General features: G+C 44.6%; 1 protein-coding gene across 3 annotated transcripts in view; it reads left to right on the forward strand.

The window, feature by feature from the left end:
* Positions 1 to 3,876: 3,876 nt before the first annotated feature.
* RIF1 (replication timing regulatory factor 1) overlaps positions 3,877 to 15,664 on the forward strand; it is a 65,596-nt gene continuing 53,808 nt past the window's right edge. For all 3 annotated transcript variants that reach the window (XM_040971559.1, XM_040971558.1, XM_040971560.1), the window contains exons 1-7: positions 3,877 to 3,974; positions 4,714 to 4,827; positions 5,695 to 5,773; positions 8,173 to 8,269; positions 9,353 to 9,480; positions 9,562 to 9,656; positions 12,290 to 12,479. In XM_040971559.1, the coding sequence (XP_040827493.1) occupies positions 4,724 to 4,827; positions 5,695 to 5,773; positions 8,173 to 8,269; positions 9,353 to 9,480; positions 9,562 to 9,656; positions 12,290 to 12,479 (693 nt within the window). In that variant the 5' untranslated portion in view covers positions 3,877 to 3,974; positions 4,714 to 4,723. The remainder of the gene's footprint in view (positions 3,975 to 4,713; positions 4,828 to 5,694; positions 5,774 to 8,172; positions 8,270 to 9,352; positions 9,481 to 9,561; positions 9,657 to 12,289; positions 12,480 to 15,664) is intronic.

The raw sequence follows: 15,664 nt of genomic DNA on the forward strand, positions 1-15,664 counted from the left end.
ATTTTTAAAAAGTTTAAAAAATAGTATAAAGTTGGGTAATGCTTTGAAAGTTTCTCAGAACTCTTGTAGCTCATTCTTTAAAAAGATGTATTTATACATTTACATATTTTATTTATTTTATTGCAAATACAGAGAGGAGGAGATACAGAAAGGAATATCCTCTGTGTGATGGTTCACTTCCCAAGTGAGCGCAACAGCAAGAGCTGAACCAATCCGAAGCCAGGAGCCATGGGCCTCCTCTGGGTTTCCCACATGGGTACAGGACCCCAAGGCATTGGGCTGTCCTCTACTGCTTTCCCATGCCACAAGCAGGGAGCTGGATGGGAAGAGGGGCTGCTGGGATTAGAATTGGTGCCAATATGTGATCTCAGTGCATTCAAGATGGGTACTTTAGCTTCTAGGCCACCATTTGGCTCCAGTCTATAATTTTTTTGTATACTCTTTATTGCTTTACTGAAGTAAAGAATCTAATTCTTTTCTAAGATTTATTTTTATTGGAAAGACAGATTTACAGAGATAAGGAGAAACAGAAAGAGAAAATCTTCTATTCACTTCCTAAATGGCCTCAACAGTCAAAACTGAGCAAACCCAAAGACAGGAACCAGGAGTTTCTTCCAGGTCTCCTACCTGGATGCAGGTTCCAAGGCTCTTGACCGTCCTCTAATGCTTTCCCAGTCCATAAGCAAGAAGTTGAATGGGAAGTAGAGCAGCCAGGATGCAAAGTGGGGCCCATATGGGATGCTATCACGTTTAGGTGGAAGACTAGCCAGTTGAGCCATTGCGCTGCTTTGTGAAGAATCATGTTTAGATAATCGTGTATCTTGGAGTATTACAGTGAGTGAGAAGTTATGTCTTGCTCAAAGTTGTTCATGAACCACTCCCTTCTCATAGTATTAGTAATGTACAAATCGTGATGGGTGTCAGTGAGAAAAGGAAAAAATTGATAAGTCCCAAATTTATATAGTATCTCAAGATTCAAAAGCTACTTTTCCCTATTATATATAAATCACAACGTACAGAGCAGTAAAATGTTCTCAAACTACTACAGAGCAGCATTTAACAGCCATGTGCTATTAGTATTTCATTTTATTAGAAATGAGATTTTAGTTGATGTATCAGTTTTGAAAAAGAACACTTTGTAAAATGAGGCATCTTCCAGTACAGAAAGATTGGAGACCCTGGTGGACCGTTCAGAACCTGATAATGGGGAATTTAGGTTGGATATAAAGGGTGAGCAGTGGGTCAGCCATCAGGCTTGCATGTTATGCCAGGAGTGGAAGAGTTGGGAAGAGTTGGGGCAGGAGTGAGTTGGGAGAGGAGTGACAACAATGAATTATGAAAGCAATTTATGAAACTCATAGCATAATTCATTTGAAAGATGTACAAGCAACATGACTACTACCTCCTTCATAAATGAGAAATTAAGGGGGCAAAGTTAATAAAGCAAGAATTCCTATCCTCATAGGATTAGCATTCTAGTGGGCAGAGGCAGGCTAAAAAATAGATCTATAATAGCTACAGGTGGTGTTAAGTGCTAGAAAAAATAAGGCAGGGTGAATATTGACTAGATGCAGTTATCTGCTTAAGATCCACTTCCACTAACATCATAGACACCATAGAAAGTCATAGGATTCCAAGCCCCTCCCTGCTCAACACAAGGGGCTCCATTATGACCCGTATTTAAGTGTTGCTAACCTGCCCAGATATTCCATTCATTTTCTAGTAAGTTCTTTTCCTTTAAAAATGCACTGACTTCCGGAACTCCAGAAAAGAGTGGAAAGTTGCTGTTTCTGCTGGGCTTTCGGGCTAGGTCTAGATTCAGTACAATTTGGGGGCACTCTCGGAGACACATGAAAAGGGGAGCTGCAGGGTGATAAGAAGGAGAACTGATTTTCACTAAGGGTGTGAACTGAAATCCTGCCAGGATGCTGATGGCAGGTGGCTTGCAGTGGTTCCCAGATAACAGAGAAGCATCTACTGTACCTTAGGAAGGAGTGAGTTGGGCAGGCATTGTGGCACATCTAGGACAGCTACATCCCGTGTGGAACTTCGGTTCCAGCAGTAGCTTCTCCACTTCAGGTCCAGGATCCTTGCTAAAGTAGCTAGCAAGGCAGTAAATAACAGCCTGAGTGTTGGGGGGATATAGGCAGGTCTTGGCTCTTTGTCCTGATGCAGCTCCAGCTGGTGCAGGCATTTGGAGTGGAGTGTGAATCAGCTGATGGAAATTTTCTCCTGTGTTATCCTGTCTTTCAAATAATTCTTTTTTCCTAAAAAAAAAAAAAATGTGGGTCTGGCATAATAATCTAGTGTCTAAACCCTCACCTTGCACATTTGGGATTCCATATGGGTATTGGTTCACATCCTAGCGACTCCACTTACATTTCAGCTCCCTACTTGTGGCCTGGGAAGGGAGTAGAGGATGGCTCAAAGCCTACCAACCCTGCACCTGTGTGGGAGACCCAGCAGAAGCTCCTGGCTCCTGGCTTCGGATCAGCTCAGCTCTAGCCATTGCGGCCACTTTGGGAGCGAAACAGCAGATGGAAGCTCTTTGTAAATCTGCCTTTCCAATAAAAGTAAATAAGTCTTTTTAAATTGTTTAAGGAATTAAAAGAAAGATGTAGGAAAAGTAAGCCTTGTGTGTTATAGCCGTTGTAGAAAGACCCATTAACCACTGGATTGTTGGCTTCTCTCCGTATATACGGTGGAGCAGATGAGTTGGAGGGGGAGACACACTTTCTGCAGCCATACTCACCTGTCGGTTATTGCCAGGTACTTTCCAGTTTTCCACAGGTATTGTTTGGTTTCTATAGTGTGATTGAGAACCGGGGGTAAATCTGTATTTTCATTAGGTACAAGTAAGTATGAAGTAACACTGATTAACACAGAGTAAGATTCATATATGATATCTGCAGATCTGACATATTATATTAGAGCAAACAGGAGGGAATTTGGGGAGGGGGAAGGGAGAGCCCACCACCAACTAAATGATATCAAGATCCAAAAAATATTTTTTTAAAATTTGTATTGTTTACACCTGATCAGTGCACGTGCTTTACAAGTTTAAAACCTGCCATGAAACTCAGAATTGGAGAACAGCCAGTTCAAGCAACTGCTTGCAGGTTTAAATCCTCAGTTTGATTCCCTGAACAAGCCTTCCACTTGGAGTTCTCAATCCGACTGCTATTGCGGTTAACAAGGGTTTCCTGTGGTTTCCTAGCCAGATCACTCCTGTCACACCTGGCGTCCAACAGGGCATGCATGGGGGGCCCTAGGGGAAGTCTACAGGTTTGGGTGGGAAGGTACAGACATCTGCACCCTGATGAGAACACTCCCAACTCTTATGCAGGCTGAAAATTAAGTACCCTTAGGCTTCTCCCACCTTTTGTCAATTCACTGGTCCTCAGAGGTAGGGTATCATTTTTAGCTCTATTTTGGAAGAGAAAACAAGTAGGGAGAGAACAGCTGTTCCTCCCAAAGCCAAGTGAGAAAGTTACCTCCTTTTGCTAAGCGATTCGTTGCTAAAACTTGGATAAGATTAGTGCTGATTTTGAAAACTTGGTTGACCGCTCTGTAGGTTCACTCTAGCGACCCCAGGCCATTTCCCTGACATTTTGAATTTCAAGTTCTTTGCCTAAGGCAAAAATACCATCACCTGAAGGTGACCTGATTGGGTGACCTGATTGAAGGTGATTGGGTGGGAGGGGGCGGGGGAGGCGGGCTCTAGCCTGGCTTAGGAGAGAGACGATCGACAGCTCAGACGCACCGAGGCCTGTTGGATTGGCTCGAGCCTCGCCCGGCAGGCCTGCCCTGCTCCCGCGCGCTCCTGGGCCCGCCCCCGCCGCCATCTTGGCCTCGGAGGGAGCGAGCCGCACGCGTGAGTAAACATCCCGAGCCGGGAAAGTCGAGCTGCACCCGCGTGCGGCCGTCTTGCTGCCGCGGCCGAGAACACCGTGCCCGGGCCTTCGTCCGTGCGGGTGAGTAACGACCAGAAAGGCCTGGGCCCCCCGTGAAGCCGTCGGCCCGGCGCAGCCTCTGGCCGCTCGCGCCCCGAGTTTCTCCCGCCCCTCGCCGGTCTCCTCCCTCTGAGGAGAGATGCCCGGGAAAGTGGTGGCGGGAGCGGGCTAGACCCGAGCGCGGTGGCGTGGGAGGCCGGGCGGAGGGCCGGGGGCGCAGGGCTCGGGGTGGAGGGACTCCAGGACGCCGGGTGCTCGGGCTGGGGGTACGCCGGGTGCTCGGGGTGAGGGGAAGCCGGGTGCTCGGGCTGGGGGGACTCCGGGTGCTCGGGGTGGGGGGAAGCCGGGTGCTCGGGCTGGGGGGACGCCGGGTGCTCGGGGTGGGAGGGAAGCCGGGTGCTCGGGGTGGGGGGACGCAGGGTGCTCGGGGTGGGGGGACGCAGGGTGCTCGGGGTGGGGGGGAAGCCGGGTGCTCGGGGTGGGGGGACGCCGGGTGCTCGGGGTGGGGGGACGCCGGGTGCTCGGGGTGGGGGGAAGCCGGGTGCTCGGGGTGGGGGGACGCCTGGGACTCTCGGGGCTCGGGGAGGAGGGCTGCCGGGGCACCGGTTCTTCGGGTTGGCGGGGACGCCGGGGGCTCCGGGGGGCGCGGACGCCGGGGAGGCGAGGCCCGCGCGGGCGTGCAGGTGTGGGGGCCGGGCCGCCGCGCGGGGGCCTTTTCCGTCGGTCATTGGTTTTTCTCTCCTTCCGGTCCGGGCCTCAGGGTGGCCAACATGACGGCCCCGGGTCGGAGCCCCCTGGCGCCGCTGTTGGATACACTGGAGGACTCTTCCGCCTCCCCTGGAGAACAGGTGGATGCTTATCTGGCTCTGACCAGGTGAGGCTCGGTGTGGGTCGGGGCTCGGGGCACGGGTGAGGGGAGGAGGAGGAGGATGGTGGCGTTGGCCTGGGTCGGGGCTCGGGGCACGGGTGAGGGGAGGAGGAGGAGGAGGATGGTGGCGTTGGCCTTGGGACCTGCTGGGTGTGAGCTGTGAGGACGCTGGGCTTGCGGACGAGTGGGGGATCGGGGGCTGTGTGCTCGCCTCGAGTATGGTGGCAGCGTTTGCAGCCCAGAAGCCGGTAGGGATTAGGGCGGGAGTCCGGGAAAAAGTTTTGGGTGGGAAGTGGTGGAAGGGAGGAGTGTTATTCAGCCTAACCGTCTGAGGTGTTGGGGGAATGTGGAATGGTTTGATGGAGCGGTAGTCTGATTTTTATTTGAGTTGTATAATGCTTCCACGTATCGCTGTGGAAAATGTTAGCGTTTTAGGGAGATGGTAGTGTTAGTAAGCTGGTAACTTGGGAAAGTGTTCCTTCCCTTCCAGTCAGTGAAACTGTCAAAACTTAAACATGGATGCCAACAGTTACTTTGAGGGTTTGAGTACTTGTTTCGTGGAAAATGAAATTCATAGGCAAACAGCTCTGAAATTATGGCCTTCAGTAAGTTCATGGAAAATGAACATGAATGAAATGTGGATTTCATTTTGCTTTTTGGCATTAAAATTTTATCTTGTACTTGCATCTTGAACAAGCGTTTTGAAGTTTCCTCATTGCAGTATTACGTGTGATTTCGGTTCCATCACTTGAGTTAAAAGAGTTAGAAAGCAGTCTTTGAGAAGATATGCAAGTTGGAGTAATTTAGTGAATGAGTACAGTGCATATAAAATTCTACCACGAACATAAACTTCTGTTTTTTCTGCTTTTTAAGTCGTATGACTGGAGAAGGTGGAAAAGAAATTCTTACGGAGGTTGAGAAAAAAATTCTTCGGTTGTATAAAGTTTTAAGGGTATGTATTGTTTGGTAAATTGACTGACTTAACCTTCTGTTAAGTTTTACAAGTTGACTCAATTTTGAATCTAGAGTATATTAGAAGCAATTGTATTGAATGGTGTACTGTGTATCCATTACATAATTGTCAGGTGTTTTAATGATCTTCCATGCTTTCTCTCATTTAATCCTCCATATCTCCACGAGCTTACTCTTCAATCCCCACTTTGCAGATGAAGAAATTGATTTAATTTGCCTAAAGTCGCCCATGGCCACTTGAATCCAAAGCCTGTGCTCTTATCTTGACAGCAGTGATCAGAGATTATTTAATCTGTTTTCTTTCCTTTTGGGAATGTACTTCTAAGTAAGTGATTCTAAAATTATAATTGTCTTTGGTGTTTTATATAGTTAGCGTTCACTTTTTTCTTTGATCTTCACTCACCCTCGGTTATTGCCACTGGTCAGAAGACTGTAACTATGGACCTGTGTTCTTGTCCTCAGTTGGCTACTCAATGGGTTTATAACACGGAAAACACCTCAATTCTATAAGTTGCTGGGTTTTTGTTAAGATTGAAATGTTTGAGCTGAGTCTCCAAAGTTTCTTAGAGCACTTGTTTTTAAGAACCTGTTTTTGTACCTTTAAGCATTTTGTCAAATGGCTGTATATCTTAGCATTTCTGTGTGAATGCTAAAATATTTAAGCTACTGCCTCCTCTAAAGTATTTCTAAGGCTTTTACATAGGAAGGAACTGCATTGTGAGGTTGTTCCATAACCTTAAACAACGTTAATCCCATCTTTCCACTTACGTTACATAAGTACAGTTGATGTGATGAAGATGCCTTCTTGTACTTAGCCTTTGAGGGCATGTGGGATCAGGATCCATGGTACTTATTTGTGAGTCTTGTTGCCTTATCTGTATATTGGATTTGTAACTACAGTTCCTTGTAAATCTGTAAGCGTGTGGAAGATTGGTCATAGATCAGTAACCTTAGCCTTCCATGTGAATTAAGCTTTACCTTAGATAAAAAATATTTCTATATTGTTTTTGAATTCTAGAATTATATCTAAGAGTCTACCACATTTTAGGACGCATCAATGTTAAGGAATAACTTTGAAGCGAATGTATGTAGTAAGGCTGATCCCAGGAATTACAATGATAGCTCTCAATGTCTTAGGCCTTGTTTCCTGAATTGGTTCATGTAGCATCTCTAACTATAGTGTGTGTTGTTTGGTTCTGTGAAATGAAGAGGGGTGCTCCAGGAAGATATTATATATCTGATGATGAACATTTGCTGTTCTTGTCAAGAATAGCAGTTGAGGATTCCTTGGCTATTTGGTTCAATGGAGATAAATTACTATGACTTAAGCTACAGCTATTCATGAGTAAGAACTTCTGGTGTTCTGCTGCCCAGCAAAGTAGTTGTAGATGGGCTGTTTGTTCTCTGCAGAAAATATAGGAAATGGGATAGTTGGTTTTTCAGCACAAGTGTTAAATGTTTTAAGGAGATCTGTCTCTCATTGAGTATTGCATAATGTGTGCATATGTTGAAACTACATAAAGTACATCAGAAGTATAGTTATATCAATTCCTTTTTTTCAAATAATTAGAAACAGCCTGAGGGGTGGTAGAAGACATAAAGGGATACGTGGAGAACCCTTTGGACAAATGCCGTTTTTAGCTTTTATATCTTTAGTGTGGATAACATTGAATTTTATACTGACATGGATTTCATTCTCTTTTCTGTAAAATAAGGATTACATTTTTTAAGGCAGAGGTAATGTTAAAAACCCATAGCATCAGGTGAGGTATGGGGGGTGGGGCGTGTTTTGTGGGCACTGTGAGGCCTGCAGAACCATTTGGTGTTGTCCTTCCAAGACAGCTATAGGCAAGACTAGAAACTGAAGTCATTTATAGTGGGTTGATTTTTGTTGTTTCTGTAAGGCTGGTGAATGGTGTTATACCCAAATGACCCTTGGCAGAACAATGGTCCCCATTGCTGTGCTATATTCTTAGTGTTACATTCCAGTCTCTTTCTGATGTCTTGGAGCAAGAGGTATTATTGCACTCTAAAGCTAAAGCTAGGATGTCCGTGTTTGTATTACAGGCAATTGCTTACTCTGGGTAGAAGAGCCTTACTCTTTTATTTCCTGCCTCACTTTTAGTATGTTTCATCTACTGACCTTTTTCACATGTATAGGTGTCCTTTATCTTTTAATAAAATTGTGCTTTCATTTTTTTCTATTTCTTCCTCCTTTGCTAAGCATTTGATTATTTGACCGCCTGATACTGTTTTCCCACACAACTGCAAGCTTTGTTGGTTGAATGAACATATGGGGGTTTATTTTGTTTCAGTTCAGTTAAGATTTCTGAAAGTTGGTTTGAAATTGTACTTACATATATGATTGTGTTTTTATAGACTCATATTGCCAGTCAAAATTTGGAGCTGAGTAGTGCTGCTCTACAGGCCTTGGGGTTCTGCTTGTATAATCCTAAAGTTACCTCAGGATTGTCAGGTAGATACTTTTATTCTGTATTTTAAGGCTTTCTTTATTTTAAAGATTTTTGCTTATTTTTATTGAAAAGGCAGATTAACAAAGATCTTCCATCCACTGGTTCACTCCCCAAGTGGCTGTAATAGCCAGAGCTGAGCTAATCGAAGCCAATAGCTTCCTAGGGTCTCCCACACAGGTACAGGGTCCCAAAGCTTTGGGATGTCGTCAGCTGCTGTCCGAGGCCACACATCTATAGCTGGAAGTAAAGTGGAGCAGCTGGGATACTAACTGGTACCCATGTAGGATCCTGGCGCATGCAAGGCAAGGATTTAACTACTAGGCTACTGCATCATTGTTAGATTATACTTTAACAACTGTCATGAAAAGTGTTATTTCTGTACTGTTCTGAAAAACCTGTAGATTTTAAATTGCTTTTGGGAAAGATGCCTTGTGACCAACACTATCAGACCTAAATACAGCTTTGACTCATGCTACAGGCCTTCAGTGTATCAGTTAAGACTACTAGTGTGTGCTCTGTCTGCATTTGATTGCCTGCTCAGATTCTGATCACAGCATCCTGCTATTGCTGGTATAGCTGGAGTAATTGGGTTTGTACCACTAACATGGAAGACTTGGATTGCCTTCCCAGCTGCCAACTTGGCTGGCCATTGTGGGCATTTGGGAGTGAACTAGAGGATGGTTTCCAACTTTCTCTTGACTTCTTTTTTCCCCCGCAGAAGGAAAAGTTAATGGTCTTGCTCTTTTCTATTAAGTAAATAAATAAAAGTTGTTCATGTAGGAAGACTTTTAGGATTTGTATTTTGCCAAAAACTGTCTTTGGTTTTCGTACACCTAATAATGTTTAATTGCACTTTTATTGCATAAAATACCTAACTTGGAGTCTGCGGATGTTTTTCTGAATATACTCCCTCCCCTCTGATTGAAAGTACATGTTTTGGGAGGAAATTTGATATCCATAGTGGTTCTGTTTGCTGTGAGGATATACATGTGCCTTTCTGATTGAAGAGTATGTTGTTTTTCTAAGATTGTAAATATTCCACATGATTAAGTTGCATTTAAAAACTGAAGCTGTTTAAATTACAGAGGCAAATATTCAGGAGCTGCTTTCTCAATTAAATGATCATGTTAAAAGTTCAGACAAAAATGTTCGTACCAGGGCACTATGGGTGATATCCAAGCAGACATTTCCTGCCGAGAGTGTTGCCAAAGTGGTGAGTATAGTTTATGTCTTGAAAATAACATGAAATTAAAAAGCAGTTCAGGTTTATTTGACTTGTGTTTGTTTCTTTCAGGTACCCAATATAATTGACTCATTAGAAATGGTATATAATAAAGGAGAGGTGCATTCTGCTATTATTGATTTTGAAGCGTTAAATGTTATAATAAGGTATGCATTTAAATGCTTGAAAAATTGGGACTCAGATTTTGGGTTTAAATATGAGAAACATTAAGAGAAACAGTTATTAGACTAAATGATGCAGGAAAAGTAATATGAAGTTGGACGTACATGTTATCAGGTTAATCTATTTTTACTGGACAGTCTTTTTTTTTTTTTGATATTTTTATTGGGAAGGCTGATTCACAGAGCAGAGACAAATCTTTTTATCTATTCATTTACTCCCCACATGGCTTCAACAGCTGTAGCTGACACAGCCTGAAGCCAGGAGCTTCTTCCTGGGTCCCACCTGGGTGCAGGGTTTAAGGCATTGGGCTGTACTCTGCTGCTTTTCCAGGCCAACCAGCAAGGAACTGAATGGGAAGTGGAGTGTCTGAGAGATAAACTGGCACCATGGGATGCTGATGCTTGGGGGTGGCGAATTAGCCAATTGAGCCAACAAGCCTGCCCTAGGACAGTCTTAGAGTAACGTCCTTAGGACAGGCATTTGGTACACTGCTTGGAGACACCTGTAGGCCTTATTAGTGTCCTTGGGTTGGAATGTGGTTTTGCTTTCAGTTCTGGCTTCTCATTAATGTACACCCTGGGAGGCAAAGGTGGTGGCTGAAGCACTTGGGTCTCTGCCACCCACATGGGAAACTGGGTTTTTCCTGGCTTTGGGCTGGTCTACCCCAGCTAAAGTGGGCATTTAGGAGGTGAACCTATCAAATTAAAAAAAATTTAATTTTTAAAAAGATTTATTTGCGTGGCAAAGTTACAGAGGGGAAATTGAACTTTGATGAGCTGCAGCTACAGATGCTGGGCCAGTATCTAGTTGGAAGCCATGAGCGTCTGGATGTCCTTCATGGGTGCAGGGGCCCAAGGCCTCAGATGATCATTCTCTCCCTATCCCAGGCTAAAATCAGGAAGCAGAATGGGAAGTGGAGCCACTGGGGCTAGAACTGGTGTTTTTATTGGATGCTGACTTCATGGGCAGAGGATTAGCTGGGCCCCAAAATTGTTTTTTGATTTTTGTACTTGCTGACAACACAGTCCTGTTTGATTAATAACTATATGCTAATGTTTTTGCAAGCTTAAAAGGTACTATAAACTTAAAAAGTACTATGAACTTTTTAAGGATTTATTTTTATTGGAAAGGCAGATATACAGAGGAGGGGAGACAGAGAAACAGCTTCCATTCACTGATTCACTCTCCCAAGTGGCTGCAGTGGCCAGAGCTGAGCCAATCTGAAGCCAGTTGCCTCCTCCAGGTCCCTATGCTGGTGCAGGGTCCCAGGGCATTGGGCTACCCCTTTCCAAGTCACAGTAAGGGAGCTGGATGGGAAGCAGGACCTCCAGGGATTAGTAGTGCTGCCCATATGCATGCCAGAAGAGGACTTTAGCTACTAGGCTACCACACCAGGCCCAGTACTATAAACTCTTTTGTGTTCTTTGTTTAGGAAGGCAGTCTCAATACCTAGCAGAGCCGAGGAGGAAAGCATTTGTCTATTTACCCATCCTTGCTCTGTTTTTTTTTTTTCTTCAGTTGTTGGGCTTTTTGCTTAGACTACCTAGTATTCTGGTTTGGGTGCTTTGTGAGTGTTGGGTTTAATAGTATAGTGGTAATTTGTATTCAGTTTATAGCCTAAAGCAAGATAATGAGTTTTCTGTTTAGAAAACTTTTAAAATATTTTAGAAAGTGGGCTGTATGAGAAATTCAAATTTTTCTGAGTGGTATGGGCAGAGGGAGTGAGAAAGAAGTATCTTTGATTTGTTGAATCAGTCCCCAATGCCCAGAGCAGGCAGGGCTGATTGAGACCAGAGCCAGAAGCCTAAAATTAAATGAGCCTCAGGCCTGGTGTGATTGATAGCCTAGTGCCTAAACTCTTGCAGTGGAAGCACTGGGGTCCCCTTTGGGTACCAGTGGATGTCCCATCTTCTCCACTTCTGTCCAGCTCCCTACTTGTGGCCTGCAAATGCAGGCAAGGACAACCCCAAACCTTGGGACCCTGCACCTGGGTGGGAGACTTGGGAGAAGCTCCTTATTCACATGGGCTCATTTCTGGCCATTGTGGCCACTTGGGAAGTAAACCAATTTGTGGAAGATAATCTTTCTCGGAGTTTCTGTCAATTTGCCTTTCCAATGGGAAAAAAAAATCTTTAAAAACAATAATAAAATCTGAAAAAAATTAATTTGGTGACAGGAACTATTTGAGCCATCATTTCTTGCCTCCCAGGTTATGTGTTAGCAGGTTATGTGTTGCTTACCTTGTAAGCAAGGAGCAGAGACTCTAGTCAGGCCTTCCAGCAGTAACTCAAGAACTATAAGAAAACTGTAAGCTTTAGATGGCTGCAGTAGCCCGAAGCTGAGGCTAGGAGCTATCTGGGTACTGTGTGTGGGTAGCATGGACCCAGATATTGGAGGCCATTTGCTACTTTCTCGGGCGTGTTGGCAGGGAGAAGGATCAGAAGCAGAACAGCTAGAACTCTAGTGTTGGTATGGTGTGCTGGTGTCACGGGCAGCTCCATCTGTGATGCTTTGTTACTGGCTTCCTGCTTATTTCTAGGTGTTGCTTATTTTCATGGTCATTCAAGCTTAAAAAGTGAGGTGAAGCTAAGCTAATTCATACATTTCTCTGTTACAGGCTAATTGAACAAGCCCCGGTTCAAATGGGAGAAGAGTCAGTGCGGTGGGCCAAAATAGTCATACCATTAGTGGTTCATTCAGCACAAAAGGTTCATTTGCGGGGTGCAACCGCTTTGGAGATGGGAATGCCTTTGTTGCTCCAAAAACAACAAGAAATAGCATGTATTACGGAGCAGCTTATGACCACTGTAAGTTTTTCTAATTTATTATGGACTCACTAGTATAATTGCACTGCGGTCTAGTTTTAGTTTGAATGAAAAAAAAAATTACTAAGGCGAATGGAGACACTGGCTCTGCAACAGTAAGGCAAGGAGCTCGCAATTCATCGTTACTGCGGTGTAAGCATTTACCCTGTCTCTACTGAGGAATGGAAAGGCCGTATTTCAGAAAAAGTGAGAACATAAAGTGAAAATTGGGTGGTTATTGTATAATCCTAGTAGAATCTGTTGTACTCAGAGACTGTACCATTTCCAAGCTACAACCAAAACTCCCATGTTTGTTCTTACCACAGGTAGTCATGAAGCACCTGGTAATGCAGTATGTTCTAGGTATTGGGAATATGGTAGTGAGCAGTTACTGCCTTTTTAAAAAATTTATTTGAAAAGCAGAGTTGCAAAGAGGGAAAGACTGAGAGCTCTTCCATCCATTGGTTCCCTCTTGAAATGGCTTCAGCAGCTGTGGCTGGACCAGCGTGAAGGCAGGAGCTGTGAATTTGTTTTGGGTCTCCCGCATGAGTGGCAATGGCCCATACACTTGGGCCGTTGTCGGTGTTAGCAGCAAGCTGGGTGGGAAGTGGGAGCAGCTCTGGCTTACACCAGTGTGCATGTGGGATTGCCAGCGTGACGCCACCCCCATAATTGGACATTTGAACAGTGTTTACCATGTGAGTTAGCTATATAAATGATACAGATTAAGCTCTAACAAGCCCAAGAGCAAAAGTCCCTGCTTGGTGGTGTACGCAGTTGGTGTGTAGGGAGCACTCAGCTATGTGACAGCTGTGGATGGAGGGTGAGAGGAGGGGAAGATGGCAGAAGAGCAGATTGCACGCAACTTGGAAATCATTGCAGTCACTTGATTTTGAAAAGCCATTTTTGAATATTTTGATTCTTGGAGTGATAAATTCTGACTTGGGTTTTAAAGAGATTCTGGGAGCTATCAGTTTAAAATCTAGGGTTTTGATTGTTAAAGTTTAGGAGGTGCCTTGAAGAATGATAGCTTAATGTCTTAGTTATTTTTTTTTAAAGATTTATTTTATTTTTATTGGAAAGGCGGATATACAGAGAGGAGAGACAGAGAAGAAGATCTTCTGTCCGATGATTCGCTCCCCAAGTGAGCGCAACGGCCAATGCTATGCCAATCTGAAGCCAGGAGCCTCTTCTGGGTCTCCCACGCGGGTGCAGGGTCCCAAAGCTTTGGGCTGTCCTCGACTGCTTTCCCAGGCCACAGGCAGGGAGCTGGAAGGGAAGCAGGGCTGCCAGGATTAGAACCGGCGCCCATATGGGATCCCGGGCGTGCAAGGCGAGGACCTTAACCACTTGTGCCACCGCGCAGGGCCCTATGTCTTAGTTATTTTATAACTATTGGCTACATATGTAAAACTCAAGAATTCAAATATTCTCAGCTAAGTGTTTTCTGATGCTATTGAATTTTTTTAACTGCTAGGTGAAGATTAGTTTATATTTGAACTCTTTTTTTTTTTTTTTATCTCCAAATGAGAAGCAGGTGGGTCTAGTGCAATGGCTCAGTGGCTCAATCGTCACCTTGTAAGTACATGTCACGGCTGCTCCACTTCCATCCAGTTCCATTCTTATGGCTTAGAAAAGCAACAGAGGATGGCCCCAAAGCCTTGGGACCCTGGATCTATGTGGGAGACTGGAAGAAGCTCCTGGTTTTGGATTGGCTCAGCTCTGGCATTTGCGGCCATTTGGGGAGTGAACCAATAGATAGATTTTTTTCTGTCTGTCTCTAAATTTGACCTGGCTTTCCAATAAAAATCTTTTTATTAAAGATTAATTTTATTGCAAAGTCAGAAATACAGGTAAACAGAGAGGAGGAGAGACAGAGGAAGCTCTTCCATTCATTGATTCACTCTGCAAGAGACAGCAGTGGCCAGAACTGAGCTGACCCGAAGCCAAGAACTTCTTCCAGGTCTCCCACGTGGGTGCAGGATCCCAAAGCTTTGGACCATCTGACTGCTTTTCCCGGCCACAGGCAGTGAACTAGATTGAAAGTGAAGCAGCTAGGACACAAACTGGAGCACATGTAGGATTGTTGCAGTGGAGAACCAGAAAATCCAAATCCTACTGGCAGTAATGATTCATTCTATATGTTTCAATTAAGTATCAACTGTGATAGTGTCTCAAAATCAGAAATAGATAACTATAGTGGGAAGTTCTACATAGTTAGAAAAACCAGAGCCTGGAGAAATTTACCTATATGTAAGGTGTAGGAACAGAAAGTAAGAGATTCAAAATTGGGTCCAGCGCGGTAGCCTAGCAGCTAACACTCTCACCTTGAAAGTACTGGGATCCCATACGGGCACTTTTATAATCCTGGAGGCCCTGCTTCCCATCCAGCTTGGACCCTGCACCTGTGTGGGAGAACCTAAATGTGCTCCTGGCTTCAGATTGGCTGAGCTCCAGGCATTGCGGCCACTTGGGGAGTGAACCATCAGACAGAAGAACTTCCTGTCTGTCTCTTCTCTCTGTATATCTGCCTTTCCAACAAAAACAAATCTTTGTTAAAAAAAGTTCAGTTTTAGAAATCATGAGATTTTTCACAAAAACAGAAGAAATCAAGACAGCCTATGCAAAATGCCTAGAGAATAAATGCTGCAGTTTTTCAGGGACACAAGAATTCTCCAGGACCTGGAATTGTGAGGCATGGGAATGGGAGAGGGAAGACGGAGGGTCCTGTGCAGGGAGCTTAGCAGGGTGTGGAGGCTGGGCAAGGGTGTTAGGCAAGAAGGCATTCCAGGGCAGGTGCAGAAGTGGTAGTGCACTTGGTGTGAATGGAAAATAATGAGGGGACCTGTCTGCTGGGTGGAAGGTAGGTAACTGCAGAAATGGAGGGCCGCTTGCTCGTGGGACCATAAACTTGGGACCATATTTTAGATAAGTGAGTTGGGCAAAAGAGGGTTTTGGAGTATGCCATTTGCAGTGTATACTTGGAAGAAAATGCTTGGGGGTGGGACTAGAGATAAACTATCAGCAAAGAAACCCAGACATTCCCCACCCCTCCCCTCCAGCTTAAATCCAAGGGGTGGGAATGGAAAGGAAGTACCTGGTAGATGGTAGGGACATCAATGCCACGGGATTCTTTAAACAGTTGATCGACATAATGTTAGAATGCAAGATAAGATGGCTAATGTAGT

Source organism: Ochotona curzoniae, unplaced genomic scaffold (genome assembly GCF_017591425.1).
Source record: "Ochotona curzoniae isolate NIBS_2020 unplaced genomic scaffold, NIBS_Ocur_1.0 contig_2210, whole genome shotgun sequence".
In the NCBI taxonomy this organism is placed as follows: Eukaryota; Metazoa; Chordata; class Mammalia; order Lagomorpha; family Ochotonidae; genus Ochotona; species Ochotona curzoniae.